We start from the raw sequence: 20,881 nt of genomic DNA, 5'->3' as shown, positions 1-20,881 counted from the left end.
GCTCGCTCCTCCAGCACCTGCAAGAGACTGTGCAGAGCTGTCCTAGCAGGCTGCTCGAGAGGGAACCACCACCTACCTTCCTAACCAGGTAGCGCCTAGCAGGGAAACAGCAGAAGCAATGAGTCACTAAAAAAAAACACAGTGTTTGTTCCTTCCTCCTTTAAGAAGGTCTTAGAGAAAGCTTAAGCCAAACAGAATTGTGGGCGCTCCCCAGATAACATCGATATTATTCATAAAATGTACTAAATTCATCTAATATTAATTGATGCAGGACCCAGCCTGCAGACTCACTCACCCGGAAAAATCTGTAGTGAGAATACCATAGTGGAATATGTATATTCGGCTTATGTGGCACAACGTGAGGTATCCCATAGCTACGACAAAGGAGTACCTAAAAACATAACATACAGAACACATAGTTACCGACACAAGTACCAACAAGAAAAGGAATCACTCAGACTGGGCTTGGGCTTGTTTAGGAGTGTGGCTTCATTTTTGCAAATTATGTTGTTTACAAGTCCCAATCTACGATTCAAGATCTCACAAAATTTACAAGAGGATTTCTAAGGATTTCAACCCAGCTGAACAATTACAGAGATGCCTCCTCACACTGTGGGTAGGAAAAAATAAATAAATAAATAAATAAATAAATATATGATCACTTCAAGTTGGGCATTCCAATTTCAGAGCTCCCCCTCTAGCATGCTGTTTTGAAATTTGTCTCACTCATGTATTTGATGTATTGAAACCAGATGATGTCGCACGAGTTGAAGTTATCCATTGCCTTTTTTATCTGTACATGCCCTTTATTTACACATACAACTCTTACTGACCTACAAAAAACTATATTATTTCAAGTTTAAGATATTTTCTCTCTTCTGATTCTGTGTAAAGGCAGATAATTACGCATAGCCTAATCTTTTCAGTTCTAAATGCCAAATTATGCCACTTTCCAGAAGAAGCATTCCTTACATGGAGCTTGATAAATTCACTCTCCATTTTCCAAGATGACCCCAAAACTGGCAGGCAGGAGGGCAGCGTGACACTGTCTACCATACAACTTGCATGGTCTGAGGTCTGGAAGCATTGCAGCACCCAGGTGGGCCAGGTGTTGCACTTCTCACAACTAACTTCTCCTCGTGTTTACCCAAGCAAGAAAGAGGACACCAGGAAGGTGAGAAGCAGGTGGACATCTGGAAACAAGACTGGCAAATGAAGCAAACCAGACAGTGCAATGGTGAGCTGGGACACCAGAATGAAAGTCCCATGGACTTGAGATTGGCCACAACCAGGCCTGCTGGAGTTCCCTGCATCAGGAGAGGCTAGCCAAAGAAGAAGACACAAAGACCTACAGAGGAAAGAGACTGCCCATCCTGCACACCCAGCAGAGCCTAGCCTCAGGCAGTATCCTCCCCCACCAGACACAGAATAGGATGGGGCAGAGCAGGGAACTAAAGATGAAATCAAACAAGAACCACAGTCGGCAGATGACTGAAAATGAGCCAGGCCTTTCTCAAATTATGGCTGGCTTTAAAAGAAATTAGTTGTTTTTTTTTCCTCCCTGGGGACTAATAAACTGTAGTGCGAGTGACAGTGATGTGTTTGAAGCCAAGGATCACAAGACAACCTGCAGTGCACGTGGTCGCAGCAAACAGCAGGATGAAAGGCAGGCTGAGGGGACATGACAGCTTCTTCAGGCGATTCAGAGCAGAATCTATCTTACTTTATCTCAGTCAGACATCCAGTCCAGTGAGGTCCTCGGGCTCCCTCTCATCAACTGAGAATGGCAAGTCACCCAGCCAAGATACGTAACCGTGATAGATGGGATGAAGTGTCTAAAATAAGCCTCAGTGCATAAGTGTAAAGCACCTAGATTGAAATGGGGGTGTGCAGAAAGAGACACACAGAGTTGCTGCTGCAGCTGGGAGTGTTTCTGATGCTATATTAATTTGTCAGTTTATATGTCTTGAAAGCTGGCAGCTTCACAAGAGACCATACCAGCTGAAAATAACCATGGAAAGGTGCATGCAGGTTAAACTATGTTGTTGCTTTATTTTTTTTGTTCACTCCCACTTGTATTTGGGGAGACAAGAGGAGGTGAGAGCAACTCTTAGACTCCCACTACACAGGTCCCATCATTCTCAGAGGCCTTCTGCATACACAGGTCCAGCTGTTACACTTGATTTTTTCAAGTTTCTTAAGCCGCTTGAATACAGTTATTTTGTTAAAATTAGTAATGTGTATGTGCTTCAAGTATAGTGAAATACAGTAGAAAAGACCTAACCCAATCTTCCCAGCCGTCCTAAGGTTTTTCAGCATGTTGAATTACTATTTCACATTTACTCAAGTACACACATGACTATCTCGCTGTAGTAGGTGACATTATGCAAACTGGCTCAGTTTCTATTCCAATGTACAGGTGTTTTTCCCATTGTGACTAAGTGGCTAAACAGCAAGAGTGAGGGGGTTTCCTGATGAAACCATGACAATTTCCTACTACCACTCCAACTTGCCTAGGAAGATACAAGCATTAGATGACTCCCTGCGTAGTCTTGGTTCCTACAGCTCATCTCTCTCACAGTTATGAGTTACTCCTGCATTTCTTCAAGAGATGGGCAGGGATAATGACTGGAAGACAAATAATACACATTTTTAACAACTTTTCCTTCTGGCCTCTGGATGGCATTTCTGTCGCAAACATTGTCCAATTACTTTGAAAAAATATATTAATTATCTCTGGACTTCTGGGCTTTGCCTTCATACTCTGTGATGGGCTGGGGGAAAAATAAATAAATAAAAACATAAATAAATAAAATAAACCTTCTTCATTAACATTATTGTGCTAGTGCAAAATGCTAGTAACTGCTGTAAGACAGGCCTGTTGCTTATCATTCACATTTCTAAGCAATCCTCGACAAATCATAAATTATGCTTCCCATTTGGATATCAGAGAGGGGTTGCCTCAAGAAGTGGTAAAGAAGAAAGGGAGATCTGAGCATTAGATCCTCAGACAGCCATGACCCTGAAGACAAGTGAAGAAAGAGTTTCGGATCCCCAGTTCAGACTGATGTGAATTCAGCATGCTGATTTAATCAGCAGCTGCAGAAAGAGCCACAGAGAGAAACCACCTGTAACACACCCAAACCAAACCACAGGGTGAACCAAGTACTCTTAGGGATGCCAGCACAAAAGTAAAGTAGTGGGAAGAACTGCCAGCTCATCCCTCTAGCCTGCTATAAAGTAGCAGTTTTACAAATAAAATTTCCCAATTATGCAAATTGATGGGAAGCAAATAACTCTGCCTACACAATTTTTAAAATTCTTGCTTGCTATAAGAGTATGGCACCCACATGAGAAGGCGAAATGACTGAGCAGAGGAGTTCTTTCACAGGAATTTCCTCTTATTCAGTGAAAGCAGCACATGTAACTTCCACATAGTTTTCATTTTCATGAGTGCTTTCTGTCTTTCAGCTGGGAAGGCACTCACTTGATAGAGCCCTTTATGTGGCTTATGTGTCTTCCTCCAAGACATCTGTACAGGGAAAGGAAAGACCCATAGTCGAGAACTTCTCATGATGCTGCTGTAAACTTCTGCTTCAAAGTAATAAAGCATGTGGAACTTTCTACTTTTTCAAGCTCCAAGCCCAGCACCTAATACAAGACTTATTTCACAGATCACTAAGTTAAGCTGCCACAATGACCCTAACTGAACTACCTAACTCAAGAATAAGTGGAAAATACTTAAAGGTCAAGCAGTGAGGGGGAAAACCCATTAAAAATGATTATTTAAAGCAATCCTCAAGGACACAATACCAAGGAGAAAATGACTTCATTATGTTCAAGAAACCACGGGATTGGGCATAAAATGCTAAGCCTGCAAAAGACTACTTTTGGGGCCAGCAATTTCATAGGGAAATGCAATATATCAAGGCAAAAACCACAAGCTGGGATTACAGCTGCTTCTGTAACTAAAAGGACAAAGCCCCTACAAGTAACTGGGAAAGAAAGTAAGGAAATAAGATGAAGTGGTACTGGAAAAAAACCTCATGCTTCTCGATGAAAGGAGAGAAGCCCAGAGGAGCAGCTCCAGTCTTGTGGCCACAAACGCTCACCTGTGGATGTTGGGAATACTCGCCGTATTCATAATGCCATAGTTCATCATCACCAGGACAAAAAGATGAATGGAATACCTTGAAGACAACAAAGTGAATATTTAGGTGATTTCTTTGTGACCTTCAGGGGTTGGCAGTTCAGAGCGAGGGAATATTTTCTCATGTGAATGACATAAATGTGTGTTGATGCAGTAAACATGGATTATCACAATGGCATTTTTATAGCCTGAATATCCAATAAAAATTAACACTTATTGACAAGATGTCAGTGTGTTTGATTCAGAGAAAAAGCTGCCTAGCTCAAAGTGTACTTTCAAACTGTACTTTCAATCTTTTCCAAACAAGCTATCTTCACAGCATACTACTATGGCTTTAACTGCCAGAACAAATACATCACAGATTAAATGCCTCACTCACAAATGTTTTCATGGCTCATTTTACTCTGAGGGCTTGGGGTGGTTATGCTGGTAGGAATTTCCACCACCACCCCCCTTTTTTTTTTTTAATTTTAAAGGATTGTGAAATAGAAAGTGTCTTAAGACTAATAAAAAAAATATCCAGAAAAGCTGATATGGAGTTTAAAAATATTTTCACACAAGCCTTGTCTACTTGGTGATTAAATACTCACCACCCAAAGCAGAAGACAGCAAAGTATATTCCAAAGAGGGTGGCAAATGCATGGCGAACAGCAGAGCTGGCATGACTGGGACCCAAGTAAATACGAAACCAAAAGGCAGCCAAAAGGGCAAACAGTTGACAGGCTACAAAATTGATCTGCAAGAGAAGAGAAAAACAAAAAAAAATATTTTAATTCTTGGAGGTGGAGGAGGAGAAGTCTCTCCATTCTCAGAACAATAAAGAGCAGAGGTAGGAAAGGGCAAAAAAAAAAAAAAAAGAGATAAACTAATTTTTCTTTGTTTCTCTGAACTCTCATTTGTGAGCCCAAGTGGTGACTCTCCACCGCTCTTTGCCCTCCTGGTGCAAGGCAGAGGCCAGGAAGCAGACCAGCCTGGGCCCTAGACAGATGGAGTTTAATTAATTTATTCATCCACCATCCTTTATTATTATTTTTAATTCACTCTGAGCTCTCCAGCAGCATGTCATCCTAGACCACGCAAAGCTAAATAGTCAACAACATATTAGCAATCACTTGGATTAGAGGATTATCTGAAACTATCAATCCAGGACAGGAGGATATATTACACTTGGACACACTGGCTGTCCAGAGGTTGTTGGCTTCAACCATTCTTGTCAAAATACATTTACAATATGTTTAATGAGATGGTAGAGCCCCATATGGATTTTATTCTGGTGGACTACATCCAAGATGGTGCTGCTCAAACGCTTTTATTAAAGGCTAGTTGGCTATATTACTGCCTGCACCACTCAAATCAAGGAACTGCAGCAATGCAATACAATAATGCAATTATTTAAATACTTGGATTCACTTAATTTTAGTTCTTTGGAGCAGAAACAAATAAATATTATTTATCTACTTATCTACTTATTTACCGTTCCTGTAAATTACCAGCATTTACAAATAGAAGATACTACAGAACTACACCTAAAAGCAAGGAGTTGGGCATGTCTTATCATGACAGTACTTTATGCTTTCTTTGAAAATAACAGTTCTTACTTTTTAAATCTTACACAGAAAATAAAGGAACACAATGGCACTGGTCTCACAAAACCAAAATTCTGCAGCATAAATTCCAAACACTCATCTGGCCTGTTGCAATACAGTTACACTCAAAACACTACATCCACATCCTCTCTCTCCCCCTTCCACAGCATAAAGGCTGGAAGAGAGCACATCACTACTGGGCTGTTCTGACTTCATGCTCTCTACACATGCTTCCACAAACAATGAATGCACGGAAATGACTATTCAGTGAACCTTAAGGCCACCTCAACCTGTTCCCACTTATGGTCATATTTGTACATCCAGTGAAGCTCAATTTTGCGGTATGCAGAGCCTCTCTCATTCAGTGTACAGAAAGAAGGAAAGAGCAAACAGTCCAAGAAACCAGTTGTTTAAAAGACAATATCCCCTTCTGTGCAGCATTATTCATGGATGCTTTACACCACTAAAGAATGTTAAAGTAAGCAATCTTTTTTTTTTTTTTTTTTTTTTTTTTTTTTTAAACTTTCATCTACTCACTGTCTGTTCAGTCTGAGATGTTAATGATGGGACATCAGCAAAATTAAAGTGCAAGGTCCCATGGCAGACACACTCATAACAGCATTTATATGGCTAAGACAGGTAACCATAGCAGCAGCAGAAAGCAAGCAGCAGCCACTTCATCACAAGCTAACACACAGTATATAACAGCACAGCAGCCTTGTGTACATACCCTGTCGCTAGCCCATACCATTGCTTCTTCAGAGCATGCACTAACTGTGCTACTGGGATTAAAGGTAGCAGGGGCACACCAGCCATGTCACTATTACATCTACACTTTGTTGCACAGATTCACCAAGACAATTTCTTCCTTATGCTGCTTTTGCAGAAGTTGGGGTAAATACTTGTACCAGGATAAAAGCAAAAGCACACCCTTTATGCTTTGGTTTGTCTTTTAAACTATAGTCTTGGATTCTCTCCCACAAAATAACTACCATCCACAGTTTGGTTTGTAGCACCTTCAATTTGTACAGCATGCAACAGGATGCCTAACATCAAGATGCCAGCTCCACCTCTTCAAACATCTGTGGTAGAAGCACACAGGGTGTGCTGGAAGGTCATAATGCTTCTGGAGAAAACAACATGAACACTGTGCACAAGATACATGTTTATAATAACACATACACATTACAAACAACATGATTGGTTATAAAGGATTCATCAACAGAGGGAACAAAACACTGATGAACACATAAGCCAGATAAATATAACAATTACTGATAAAACCTTTCTGTCACCCATCAGCTATCTGGTACTTGTTGGGAAAAAAAAAAAAAAAAGGAACAAGCTTGAGTACTGAGGAATATTTCTTGTACCTTTCCCACTGGACATTTGCACTTGGAATTCAAACACAGCATCTGATTTCTGTGTGGTTTAGCTGAACAGAGCACCCTGAAAGATCTAGAACACAATTTACTGCAAGACTGGCTTTTAGAGATACTGAGTAACTGCAGAATACTTCTAGTGATCAGTCCCTAATGAGTTTACTTGAGCCAAGCTGAAAGCATGGATAAACCAAACCAAATCTCCTCTTAACTCCACCATGTCACAAAGAGGGGGGGCAGTTGTTTGTTTCTTGGGTTTGGGGAACGTAAGACAAATGCAAAAGTACCAGCAAAACTGGGGAACTCCATTCCAAGTGCTGTGAGAATTCAATCTGCCTGGAAGGCTGAATTCCTTGTTTAAAACTGAGCAGTGACTCTGCCACCAGACCTGGTCTATTACTCTACAGAATAACAGAGTGATGTGATAGCTTTTCGTATGACTGCCACCTCTATTTAATTATTTATACCTAACTGTTTTAAACACATGCACTCACACACTAACACTGCCAATTCATTTGACAGTGACTTTACTACATTCCATTTAACATGCCTCTTATCCTTCACTATGCATATTTAAGGTGCTGAAGTGAACATATCCCTGAGAGTTTAAGAAACGCTGTACTGGATCACAAGCAAAGTAAGAGTCACACTTTCCTGCGCTACCTAAAGGGGAAAGAGTTCATATTACTCCTTTTTGGTTATTTCCACTGTTGCTAAAAACAATTTGTTAACAGTAAATTGAAGGCTTCTGAACTTGGATGGATGGTGTCCACATAAAAATGACATGGAAACAGAAAAGAAATTATATAGGAATTATCCCTTCAATTATCTCTCATCATGACCCATTATTATAAGTCATTTAACCCTTGTTTTTTTATGCTAGTCACATATATTCAATGTTGTTCTTAATTTTTTTTTCCACATCAATTTTGCTAGCAGAAAAGAAACACCCTTCTTTTTTACACAGTCATTTCCTTCCATGGTCCAGCAAGTAAGATGTAATAAAACAGGAATCAGAGCCCATGGTACGTTGCCAAAACAAGATACTATCTTCATTTTCCATGATTAAACTTTGGAGGATGTAAAGCCTATCTCATCACAGTATCCTGCAGTGACATCTGGAAGACCTGCACCTGAGTCACAGCCAGCTGAAGGCAGCCTTACAATGCAGAAACAAGATATCTGTAATTTTGAAGAGAGAGAAAAACTGGAACAGATACAGCCCAACTGAATTGATAGTTATTGTCGTCCGGTTAAGGAATTCTTTAATATCTAATAGTCTTGACTTTAAAAATTCAGGTGGCTCCAGAGCATGTAAACACCAGGTATGAACAAGGAAGAAAAATAAATCTTTGTTCCATCCTTTTATCCATTCAAATTCTCTAATAGCATTAACACACAATGATGTTCAGTCTGCAAATCTGAATTTTACACAAAACTATCACTCTGGTCAAAACAACAGAATAAGCATGGATGATGTTGACACAAGAATAACTAAACATAACATGACTTCAAGATCCCCATACAGTTCTTCACACTAAAATCAAATCCCTTGAAGGACATAAAAGGTTCATTCCAAATTCATCAAACATTTGGAGCTTCTCCCATTTTTAACAGGGTAAAACCAACTTGGCAAATATTGAGCTGGTACTGTAGAAAGGGGAAACACTAACTCCTTCAGTCACCTTCGCAGTTATCTCTATCAACATGCAGGGTGCATTACATGGGGAAGTCACCTCCAACTTCCTAACCTTTCTCAGAAAAAAAAAAAAATGAAATAAAACATAAAATTCTGGTCTTATCTTTTACTGGGTCTCATTAACCATCTGCAGTGGGACACTTTTATGGGCCAGTTGGCAAGTCACAACATCAAAGTTCCAAATATCTGGCATTAGATACCTGTCTCTAAAAATGTCAGCATCTGGAAGAAATGAACCCCCTGCCAACAACACTGAGTGGGAACAAAGATCACCTTTTGTTCTGGAGGAAAACTGGCTTTGGGGAATAGCAATTTGCCACACTTCATTTCCAGAAAAAGACAGGTAAATATGTAGTTTGGTGTACTGGAAAATGATTGTGGAAAACAAACAAACAAACAAACACCAACAACAATGAAAACCTGAAATCTTACAAGGATAAAAAGGAAAGTCCTTTTCTTAGGTTGAAGTTCTTGAGATGGAAAACAGAAAACATGGCAGGAGGCAAAACCTGGCTTTACATCCTTTCACCAAGTCATGACAAATAGTCTTGGCTACTGCTCACCACAGTTCAGGGTAGGCTACTAATCATCCACTTTGGGAAGCTTCATTCCACTCATCCCACAATCCTTGCATCTGCAAATCTCCCTATTTAACAAAATGGTAATAGACATTTGAGGATTGCTAGATCATACTTGTGGAAGAGACAATAAGCTTAAGCAAGTAGTCTTTTATTTTAATGCTTTTAACATTTTCCTTAAGTATCAGGAAGAAACACCCTACATTCTGTTCTGACCACAAAAATACTTTGCTTTTCCTTTACTGCTTTCTTCCTCCATTATACTAGCAGAAAATCTGATCTCATTTTCCAGAAATCTAGGACGATGTAACAAATTGACCACAGAGTTCTCTCCAAACTCCAAATAGCAATTAAGTTCATTACTCAAAAGAGACAGTCCTCTATATGCAAAAATCTTATTAATGCTATTAATTTGAGTTACTTCTCATTCACTGTGGAAATCAATACAATAAGTCACCCTGTTAACTTGTCACTTGTTTGATGGCATGGTGTTGATGCATCCCCTGCAACCTATAGCCCTTGGGCAAAAGCAGGCTTGATGCATGTTCATACATGCTCACAGACAGAGGTGCAAGTGAGTTCTGCACAGACAGACAAAATATTCCCAGCTGGCATTCAGGTCCATGCCAGCTTCACTGGACAACAGATGATGCAGACTGTCCTCAGATTATAGATAGCACAGAAGATTCCTCTGCTATTCTCCTAGGCCTTGAGCTTAGCAGCAAACTGAAGAATAAGGCTTTAAGTCTACCATTCACCAGCAGAACTGGAGAATAAGGCTTTAAATCCATTGCACAAAGAAAGTGTGCAGTCAGTTTAAAAATGACATCACAGCCCATGGTCAAGATACTAAGTATTTGCTGCTGTCTACTAGTGAGGTACTGAGCAATAGTTTAAGAGACTGCTACAAGTTTTTTTTTTATCTTGTAAATTAGCATCCCTTCTCTACTCATTAACCAACTTACCACATAACACCAAACAGCTGTTTTCAGTACTTGGAAAAGCATAAGGAAGCATATTAATAGAAACTACTGACGGCAACATCAACTTCTTCTCAAGTCATACCACTGCCTGTGGAGTCCAATAGTGGTAGTCTTTTTTGAACAACTGAACAAATGAATTGAAAAAAAATATTTTTAATGGGGAATGCTATAATAAAACATTCCTCTTCACTGGAGATCAGCCTCATCTTCCAGGAAGGTATCATGCTTGCAAAGAAAAAACGAGCATTAGAGAAATGCAGTAACTTGTTTTTCTCTTTTAAAAAAATTATTTTTCACATAACCAAGGACACCTGGCAAACAACATGTTTAAGTTCATTTTGTTGGAGATGCTTCTACTTTGATGTTGAAAAATAAACCTGCTGTTCTGATAGCATTTCGTAACATCCAAATTGTGATATTTGAAATGGGTGTGTCAAGATTTTCTCAAAGATATGTGATACTTTGTGATTTTTTTTCAAAATATTTTGATCTTCCAGACTATTTTTATGAACCCTAAGGACAAATATTCTCTGCAGAGATCACTTAACTCTGCAGGGAAGTGGCAAACACCCCAAAAAGAAGGGCAGTATCACAGAAATCACGTCAGGTTTCTCATTTCTCTGAATTTGTGTTGTAGGAGCCCTGTGGAAGATTTTGAAGCAAAGCAAACAGTAATCTGAGAAATACCTCTCCTGAGGGAAGGAAGAGTACATGCATGATTCATTTCAGATTACAGGCCTCTTCGGCAGTAGCACTAAGTTCTTATAGCCCTGGTCTTTTTGCTGCTGATGTATGCTGAATATGGAATTGGTAAAGTTGAATATGCCAAATCGACTGCATTTTGGCCTGTTGTGCTGTTTTCATGGATGAATTCTGCTGTTTCCCTACTTACACAGTCAAATATCCTTCCGTGATTTAGACTATAAACTTGAAACAGATGTTCTTTCTGGATTACCTCTACAAAGCCACCAGCAGAATAATCACTAGCAGGACACACAAATAGAGCTACAGAACAGATTAAATTCTGTGACATCAGAAATTTAAAAAGAAAAAACAGATAAGTAAAAAGTCTGGTAAGTCAAGCCTATATCGTCGTGCAGAGTTAGACATTCATACATACAGTTTCGATGGCTGATACATTTAACACGTGAACCAGATCCAAACGCAGCCTTTAGCTTGCTGTCAACAACTCTTGCACTGAACTGTATTGACTCTGTATGTTGAACAGATGTTTAAGTAGTGATCATTTATGTGCAGTGATGTTCTGCCACTACCTGCAAGTTGGTAATTACTGTTCTCTCAGTGACTAATGCCAAAACATAGTGTGATGAAATTCCTTTGTACCTGAGATAGCCAGCACTAAATTCTACTTATAATAGAAGCAGCAGTAAAATCAAGAAAGCTGGAACTTTTACTCATTCAGGATTAAAAAATAATAATAATAAAATAAAAACAACTCAGAAGACCTTCAGGCTGTTATGAGAGCTGCTTCATTTCCTCAGGCTACGCAGCAGTGAGGCAACACTGTAATTACAGCACCTTTTACCCAAAAAGCGTACTTTAAACAGAACAACTTGACACACCTCTGTGCAGCTACTGCATTGCATGATATAATATGTCATATGTCTAAAAGGAAAACTACAGCCATCAGGTCGAAGTATGGAGGATATTTTAATCAGAAAAGAAAAAAAAAGAAAGATGAGTTAAATGTAGTTATCCAAACAAGAATTTTAACAGCAAAAAGAACTAGGACCACCAGCCTTGTGTTTTTTTACAAAAGCTTCTAGAGGAAGTAGTAAGTCACTGGGATCTTATACTTCCCATAGGAAAAATGGCATCTTCTATTTTCTACCTTCCTTGCTTAAGCACCAGATTCATACTAAAGCGGAGGGAACAGATCTGCTTTGGCATCACGTTATTCCAGCACTCCAGCTCTTCTCAGAGGATCCACTCAGAAGACCTAATTTAAGCATACTTCAAGGTAGAAGAGAGGTGCTGAAGTGAAAATGAATGGAAACAAGGAAAAGAACAACTCCAGAAGAGTAAAACACAACAAAGCAAAGACATTGGTGCCTGTGAAGCTTCCTCTGAAAGTCTCTGCAGCACTGGGTATCACCCATGGTAGAGACATCACAGCATTGCTTCCCTCCTTCCTCTGCCAGTTGCAGGGTTCAGGCATCTAATTTGAGTTTTTGTATTCTATAGTAAACAACTTGACAGTAACACTGCTAAGATATCATCAACACAGATCTGCATTTTTTCCCCAGATTCAGAGGTTTGATTTTTAAAAACTTAGAACACAGCACAGCAAGTCAAGTACCTTTCTGCCTTTGTGTAATAGACGTGATTTATTCAGAATACAGAGGAAGAAGACAATACTTAGGCATATATGTATACCCAGCCATCCTGCTGGCACGTCTGTCTGGGGCTTCAATGCAAATTATATTCCCCAACTTCCAATGGAAGCTGCATGAATGTAGGAATGGTACAACGCTTAGAGAAATGCTTCTCAAGTCCCAGCTCAGAAGCATGCTTAACTTTCAGGACAGATGAAAACCTAGTGCCCATACATATCCAGCAGTTTAAAAATAAAGCAGAAGGCTTCAAGTGCAATCCTACACTAGAATGGGAACTGGCAAATCTAAAATAGTTTGTCCCATTTTTGTTGTTGCAATGTCTGTGCAATTCTATTTTCAGTTCCTTTTCTATAGAAAAATATGTCACACCATAGAAGTACACACCAACAAACCGAGCAGTTTTATTCACTAGGTAGGGAAATCTTCCACCAGATTGTCATATCAGCCTAATAGATATTGGTCTTGGTATGATATCCCAGTGAGTGAATGCTATGAAAGAAACAAACATCCGCAAGGGAAAAAAAGCACCAACTTCATGAGTTATTCTACGTGAAAAGAAAGTTATTGTCCTGTCCCCCCAAAATCCCGAAGGAACTGTCAGCACTGTGATAAATTTAAACCCATTGTCCTTGGAATAAAGTGCCTTGATCAAAGACTAAGACTTTCAGACATAACAGTGGTATTACGTTAGAATTTATTAGGCCTAAATCTGGAACATCATGTATTAAACTTTAAATCATTCTCTTAGTAACTTAAGACAAAGGCACTGTAAAAAAAGTAGCATATTAGGCTATGATTTAAAACTGTATGAAAGGACTTTATTAAAGGAAGGTGCAGAATTTTTCTTTCCAAACGCTGATGTCAGTATCAGAGCCAGCCCATCAGAATTTCTTTATTGGTAATGGGGAATTCCAGGCTGCAATTAATCTACTCCTAAAATATAAGTCTGAATCAGGTCCTTCTACTGCCAATAAAAGGAATGGAGATGAATAAACTTAGCCACAGAAATGTACACTGCAGACTTAGGAAGATGAAGAGCAGCAATACTCCATGCATTAACAGAAAGAGGAAAGAGTCTCCGGACCATGATACAGGACTTCTATTTCATTGTAAGAGGTGGGATTGCCAAAAATGACCCACAATTCCTGGTGCTCACTCCACTTTTTGGTTTACCACTTAAAGCCAATTTAAAATAGCGTAATATATCAGGAGCAGGTGTTCGGCAATAAACCAAGCCCACTTCAAGTGCTTGAAATAGACTTAGGAAAAAAAAAATATCAGAAAATAACGTGCCCGTGTATGTACTGCCCAGTACATGTGGAATAGACACAGGTAACAATGCTTCTCTCCCAGGTGCTGTCAAACACCACCAGCTTCCTGCTTCTGCAGGCAGATGTTGCAAACCTCAGCTCTTCCCTAAGTAGCTGTGCATCTCTGAAACACCCAGTAACAACACCTGCAGAAGAAGGGAATGAAAACTGGTGAGCACTGAAGAAAACGTTTCAAGCTGAGCTTAAAAACAATCCCTTCAGGGCACACCAACACAGACAGGTGAAGATCTATGTTCTTCTGCTCACAGTCCAGCCTAGCAAGACATGGGGCACAGACCTCAGGGTGCCACCAAACCCTCTCTGACACTGCAGAGCTACAGCATCTACTGAAACGTACTGAAAATATTCCCAGCTACCTTCCAGTATGGATATCCCGCTGGCATAAGAGGATACACAAAGATTTTGGGAAGCCATCAGTAAAGGCAACTGACAGGTTTTTCCACGAGAGAGGAAAAAGGAACGTGACACCAGGGGAGGGGTGTATATGCTGAGCCACCTTTTTTGTAGTAACCTCTAGTCATAACCATTCATTTGATTGGGAAATCACATTTTCAATTTCTTTTTAGGCAATTATCTTTGCAAACATAACAACTAGTAACTCGCTTTCTTTGTTTCTATTTTCTGGAGTTGCATGCAGAGTCTCCCATTCTCACCCCATACTTCGCTTCTACTGGCAAATACATTTTTCTAGATAACCTTTTTCTTCACTTTTTTATCCTTTTTCCAGAAGACCACATTTTCTTTATTATTATTATTCAAAGGGACAATCATATTTCTCCTATTCCTTTGCTATACTGGTGACTGTGTAGAATCAGCAAGCCTCAGTAAACTGCCAACAGCTGATATTTGTTTTTACAACCATGAGGTTTCAGTCATAAAATACTACTCTTCCTTATTATTCTACAGTTTAAAAGGTAAAATTATTGCTCTGTGGTGTTTAACGTAAAATGTGTTTATCTAACCTTCATTTATGCGGGCTGCAGACTTATTTTTAATCCCTTCAGAACTGTGGCAGGAAGAGAAGCCACCAATAAAACATGTACAGCTACAATATCCTGTTGTGACTGTTCTTCCTTTCCCTTTTTTTTTTTTTTCTTTCTTCTCTTCTCAGAATTTGCAGCATACTCCAGCATTACACTCATTTATTTTGGATCTTGAACCATGCAAGAGGACAAGAATGTAGCCAGCTGTTGAGTTATGCCTGTGTTACAAGCACCTTACATCTACAGCAAATATCTCTGGAAGCTGGAGTTTGGAACTTGTCTAATTTTAGGTGCCTAACTTCAGACATGAACTGAAAAAGAATAACTTAAAAGTGACAACCACTGAGGACTTCCTGCAAGTCGAACATCTCACTGTCACTAAACTAAACTATCTGGAAATCATTAGTACTTTGCCAAAAAGTTGTGCCCTGAATGAATTCCAGGGGCTTCTCCCTCTCTCCCACACAAAAAGAAAAGAAAAAAAAAAAAAGTTTCCTAGTTTTCAAACTTAGCAACCAAAACAAAACAAAACAAAACAAAAACTACAGGAAAACACACAGCATAAGCAAGTGTCAATTGCTCAATAAGTAATGTAAACAATTAAAAAACAAAATAGAGAGAGAAACTTGGATTTTGCTACAAATTAGGCTTCACTTACAATATACTACATTTAAGGGAAAATACCTTCCCTCAAACATGCCACCTTTTTTGTATACCCCCCCAGAGGTCCATACTGTATATCATTCAGCTGATCTTTTGGGTTCTAACACTGAAATTTTCCAAAGATAATTGCTATATCAGGAAGAGGAAAAGAAAACACACCCACTTTTGCATTAGTTAGTCACAGTATTAACACTTTTCCCCAGAAGTACTTTTGCCATGCTTATGAGTCAGCAATAGCTGAAATCTAACTTGGTTTCCTCTGCAAAGGAGAGCAACCACTAGGCAACAGGAGTATGTTTTTTGTTTTGTTTTTTTTTTTTCTCTTTAGCAGTTTGGAGGAAAGAAAAGAATGCCCTTATATTTTCATATTATCAAATTGAGCTATGCAGTGACAAGCAACTTAATGTCAAAAAAAAGATTGAAAAAAAAAAAAGAAAAAACAAAAAGCACAGCAACAAATGTCCAAAAACTCCAAACCAGCTCTTCTCAATCTACACTACGAACATGAAAATAGGTGGGGGAAAGAAATTCAACAATCATTTAAGTTGCATAAATAATTATAACTTCTTCAAACAAGCTCTTTATGCATAAAGCCTAAAAAAAAAAAAAAAAAGCTTTGAAAAAACTAGTACAGTGCATGACCTGCACAGCTAGCTTGCAAAATTTATTTTAACCTCTCTTTCTACTACAGCATTTTTTACTAGTAACATCTAGCTACTTCAGAAGCACTTTGAGAAAGTATTTCAGGTTTCAATTACTTATTTATTTTAGCAAACCTAAGCTATTTTAAAATACAGATGAAGTCTCTCCCACTGCTGTATCAGTCTCCCTGATGCTGGAAGGCACCCAAGCAACAGGTTGTATGTACTTTGTACCAGACGAGGTAAAGGGGTCTCAGAGGGGGATGAAAGGGACAGGGATCCCCACTGACTGCTTGACGCCTCTCGAGGACACAGTTAGTAGTTCCACCTGCCAGCAAATAAACGTGGCCATTGGCCAGCCAGCACGCAGAAATAGCCAAGGAGATGGCAAATAGCTGATCCCAGATGTGGGAAGCGGAGTCACACCTGCCACTTAGGGTCTTCCAAACCTGCCTGGTACATTGCCCTCATTAGAGGTTGTGCTGAAAGACTGAAGTGTCAAAGAAAAAGAAAAAAGAGGAGGCAGAAATGGAATCAATTTCTTCCCAGTAATTACTTGAGCCCTGAAATTCATCTAATTTAAAGCCTGACTCAACTCTATCCAAGCCAGAAAAACAGGAAGTCCAACTGAGATAGCTAGGCAATTCAGGTAATGGCACACGTAAAATGTATGGTTGATTAACTGTTAGATGACAGACTAATGATCAGCATGTCAGAACCCCATCAAAGGATGAAGGAAGACTACACCAGACACCTGCTGCACCACATCAGAGAGAATGAATGTGCGGATCACAAAACTCCCAAATACAGTGGAAGAGATCTGCAGCATGAACCGAGCTGACAGGAGATGTTCACCATGCGGATAAAATAACCTATTAAAATCAGAAGAGACATGTAAAAGGATACACAAGAGGATAAAACATTGCAAAGCATTTAAGTGGACAGTGACTTTCTATATAAAATGACAGGATAGCTGTAGGCTGGGCTCCCCAAATGCAGGGCGATGGACAGGTGAGCCTTCTTGAGTGTCAACTACCTTTCCTACAGAGATCTTCTTCTCCCTGTTTTAACAGTGTGAAGAAACTCAAGCGATAAACTCAGTGTCAAGTTGAGCCCTGGGAGGGGAAGATGACTCTGGCAGAGCCACTCGCCTGTAATGAGAGCAGCCGTGCTCCGGGCTGCCAGCAGTGGCTCGGGATCCCAAAAGCATCAGCAATACCAGAGGAAGAGCTGCCAGAAGCCGCTTACTGCAGAGGGGACAAACCCTGAAAGGAGCCAGCAAAATAATATGTACTTCCAAAAGCTTTCCCTTTTAAGCTGTTAAGTATTTCACTCTGGATACTCGTGTTTTTTCTATAAACATCCAAGTCCTCACTGGCTTTGGGCAAGTCCTTGGCCTTAGCAGCATCCTGTTGAAATGAGTTTCACAGCCCAGTTCTGGACTGTATGCAAAATCATTTGCATCACTGTTGAATCTGCAGCCTTCAGTGTTATCACATTTTTCTCTTCATGTGAACAAGCACTAGGAGATTGAAGAAAAGAAGCCCTATACTTCCTTTATACTGCTCGCATGTTCTCTCACCATGATCACCCTTAAAAGTTAGTTTTCTAAAGCAGACAGCCCACTTCGCTTTTGCACATTTAAGAAAAGAAGTCTAACTTGTAATTTTTTCTCTTTTACCTTGTTCATGTTTTCGTTCTGGTTTCATGGCAAAAAATACCCATAGTTATCCTTCAGCACACTGGTGCAACTGCAACCAGACAAAAACACGATTATGTCACCATTCGCCTTCTACTCTGGACCTTTCTTTGTTCTGATTTTATTTGCTGTTTAGCACGAGCAGACCCTCTCTAAAACTTTCTTTTTCCCAACTGCTGAGTCCATTTTCTTCTCTGCAATTGCAGGTTTGCAATCAGGAAGTAGTACCCTAGCAGAGAAGCAGCAGTACAGGTAACACCACAATAAAGTTACATACTCTGAATGAAATACTAGTAAGATCACTCTCTTAGGACTCTATCATATCCCCACAACGTACCACAGTTTTATGCCTACACTTTCAACTTAGTGGTATAAAACAGACCAAAAGAAAAAACAACAAAAAAAAACAAAACACCACCAGAGTGTAGTGTTATTGTTGCTGTGGCAACCAGAGACCACAAATTCTTGCCTCAAGAGAATATGCATGAACACAAACACAGACACAAAGGTACAAACAGCTGCGGGTGCTAGCAGTGCCTATAACTCACTGTGGATGTAAACCACCGTGCTATCAAAAACGATGCAATTCAAAGAACAACTCCTTTAACTTCCCAGTCACAGTATTCAAATCATTTGTCTGCTGTTTTTTCCTTGTCTTCGACACAGCATACTTTGTAAAACTTTCCCAGAAATGCTACAGCAGAAGAGGTATAAATGCAAAGTAACTTGAACTAAGAAACAGCAGTATTTGTGAGTGAGCGAAGTAATTCTAAAAATGTCTCTCCTGCAACCAGATAAATCATTGATCAGCTGGAATTTGCAGCAAATGCTGCAAAGCTAAAGAGCCAGCGATTGAAACTACCTTCTCCCTGAACTCATGAGATAAACAAAGTCAACACCATACCATTCTTTAACACTCATATACTCTGATAACAGGAAGAAAAAAACCTACTTTCACTAGTTTATAATGCCACTTAAGCTGGGTGTAAGAGTTAATAATTAAATCTCTTCTACTCAACAGTACTTGGAAAAAAAAAAAGTTCAAAATAAAATTGGTATGTATGAGCATGAAAACAAGCATTGAAGTTATCTGAGAAATGTTGGGAGTGGGGGGTCCTCAAATGCCTTGCTTTTTTGCCCTGTCATCCTGCCTTCCCCATTCCTGCCCTATCTGCACAACAGTGCTGAAAGCCACTTGAACAAGAAACCACACAGATGAAGAAATTGCTCAAGTTGACCTAGAGCTGTTGTCACAAGATCAGGGCCTGTAGAAGGAGCAAGCAATCACCCTGTGCATGAAAGCCAGCAGCTGAAGATGCTTTCTTGGCTTGAGATAGGTATTTATTTATTTATTCATTGTTCTGCATGTTATCCAAAAGACTGATCTAAAGGATCAGTCCTTTGGACTTGTTTCCTTTCCCCTTTTTTCCCTCCCAGAGGTCTCCAGCCTGACTCACTTGCTGAACTGGAAGGCTGCAGAATTTAATCTGATACTGAACCACAAATTTTGAAGTTGTGAGTCCACAGGATTGCCAGATTTTTGTCTAGGATTTATTAGGCAGATCCATGCACTCAGGTGTATCTGCCCTTTGTACATGTCATCTAGATAAGTTGCTCGAATGCTTCCAGAAGGCACCCCACTCACTTTAGCGTAGCTTACAGCACACAGGACACACACAGCAGCCGTAGGCAAAATCCCTGTCATCCGGCAACCCCATCACACAGAAACACCCAGTAAATGTTTAGAGTCCTCAAATACCATCTGCAAAAAAAGCATCCAGAAAGAGGCAGGTTATGTACTAGAAACCACGGAGGAAGAATCATTCTAATATTTAGTATTTGTTTTCTCTAGGACCAGGCAGTACTGCTATCAGTGGATCGACTAACTTTCCTTCTAGTTGTTGGGAGCATTATTCCTGCTCTTTAGAAAATACAGACGGCAGAATGCTTCAAGCTGGTAAATCTGTCTAGTTTATGGTTAATGTTTCAAGTTTGGCTTTACAAATTATTTTTCTTTTGGATATTTTATTAATAGAGGAATGGTGGAGAGCAAACTATTTGGGAATTTTGAAATGTTTATAAATAAATTTATCTGGTTCGGAAATCCACTTAGAAGTTTTGTGTACTCACATTGTTAAGATTACTGTTTTTTTACCTGAAAATTTCTTATCAAGGGGGAAGTCTGAAACACTAAATATTGTTTCCACCCAATTCCACTAAGGATGCAACATACTGTAAGCAGCCAAAGGAAATTAAAAAAAAAAAAATCACATCTGAAACTATGGTTTGTGTTTTTCTTTTTTCTTTGTACTCACCTATAGTTCTGCAAAGCTGTTTAAAATGCTTTAAGCCAGGAAGAAAAATAAAAATAAAAATAAAAATAAAAATAAAAATAAAAATAAAACAAAATAAAACAAAACAAAACAAAATAAAATAAAATAAAATAAAATAAAATAAAATAAAATAAAATAAAATAAAATAAAATAAAATAAAATAAAATAAAATAAAATAAAATAAAATAAAATAAAATAAAATAAAATACTGTGAAAATTAACTTTCAAACCAAGGACGTAAGGAGGGAGAATGATCAAATCCCATCTTGCTCTGGGGAGTGACAAGCCAAAGGATCTTCCCTCAGCCCTTTCTCTCCAAGTGCAGTTCTCCCTGCCTGCAGAGCCGCAACAGGGTGACCAAGCTGAACCCGATACAGAGCAGGCTGGATTCCACCTTATCAAAGTAACCAAACGAGCCTGACCAGTGCTGTGCTCTGAAGAAACTCCAAATTCATGTCAGGGGAATTGGCTGTGCCTACGTTAGCAAGTAGTGTGG

The 20,881-nt window shown here is 39.3% G+C and overlaps 1 protein-coding gene across 2 annotated transcripts in view; it reads right to left on the bottom strand.

The window, feature by feature from the left end:
• MBOAT1 (membrane bound O-acyltransferase domain containing 1) overlaps nt 1–20,881 on the bottom strand; it is a 56,654-nt gene that overhangs the window by 30,537 nt on the left and 5,236 nt on the right. Inside the window, exons 1-4 of one of the 2 annotated variants that reach the window (XM_068674736.1) lie at nt 19,698–19,772; nt 4,741–4,886; nt 4,113–4,190; nt 296–391 (exon numbers count right to left, since the gene is read on the bottom strand). In XM_068674736.1, the coding sequence (XP_068530837.1) occupies nt 296–391; nt 4,113–4,190; nt 4,741–4,886; nt 19,698–19,757 (380 nt within the window). In that variant the 5' untranslated portion in view covers nt 19,758–19,772. Of the gene's footprint in view, nt 1–295; nt 392–4,112; nt 4,191–4,740; nt 4,887–19,697; nt 19,773–20,881 lie in introns of those variants that run through there. The other variant, XM_068674735.1, reaches the window with a different exon arrangement.

The sequence above is a fragment of the Anas acuta genome, chromosome 2 (genome assembly GCF_963932015.1).
Source record: "Anas acuta chromosome 2, bAnaAcu1.1, whole genome shotgun sequence".
In the NCBI taxonomy this organism is placed as follows: domain Eukaryota; kingdom Metazoa; phylum Chordata; class Aves; order Anseriformes; family Anatidae; genus Anas; species Anas acuta.
This window is presented reverse-complemented; position numbering and strand designations above follow the sequence as displayed.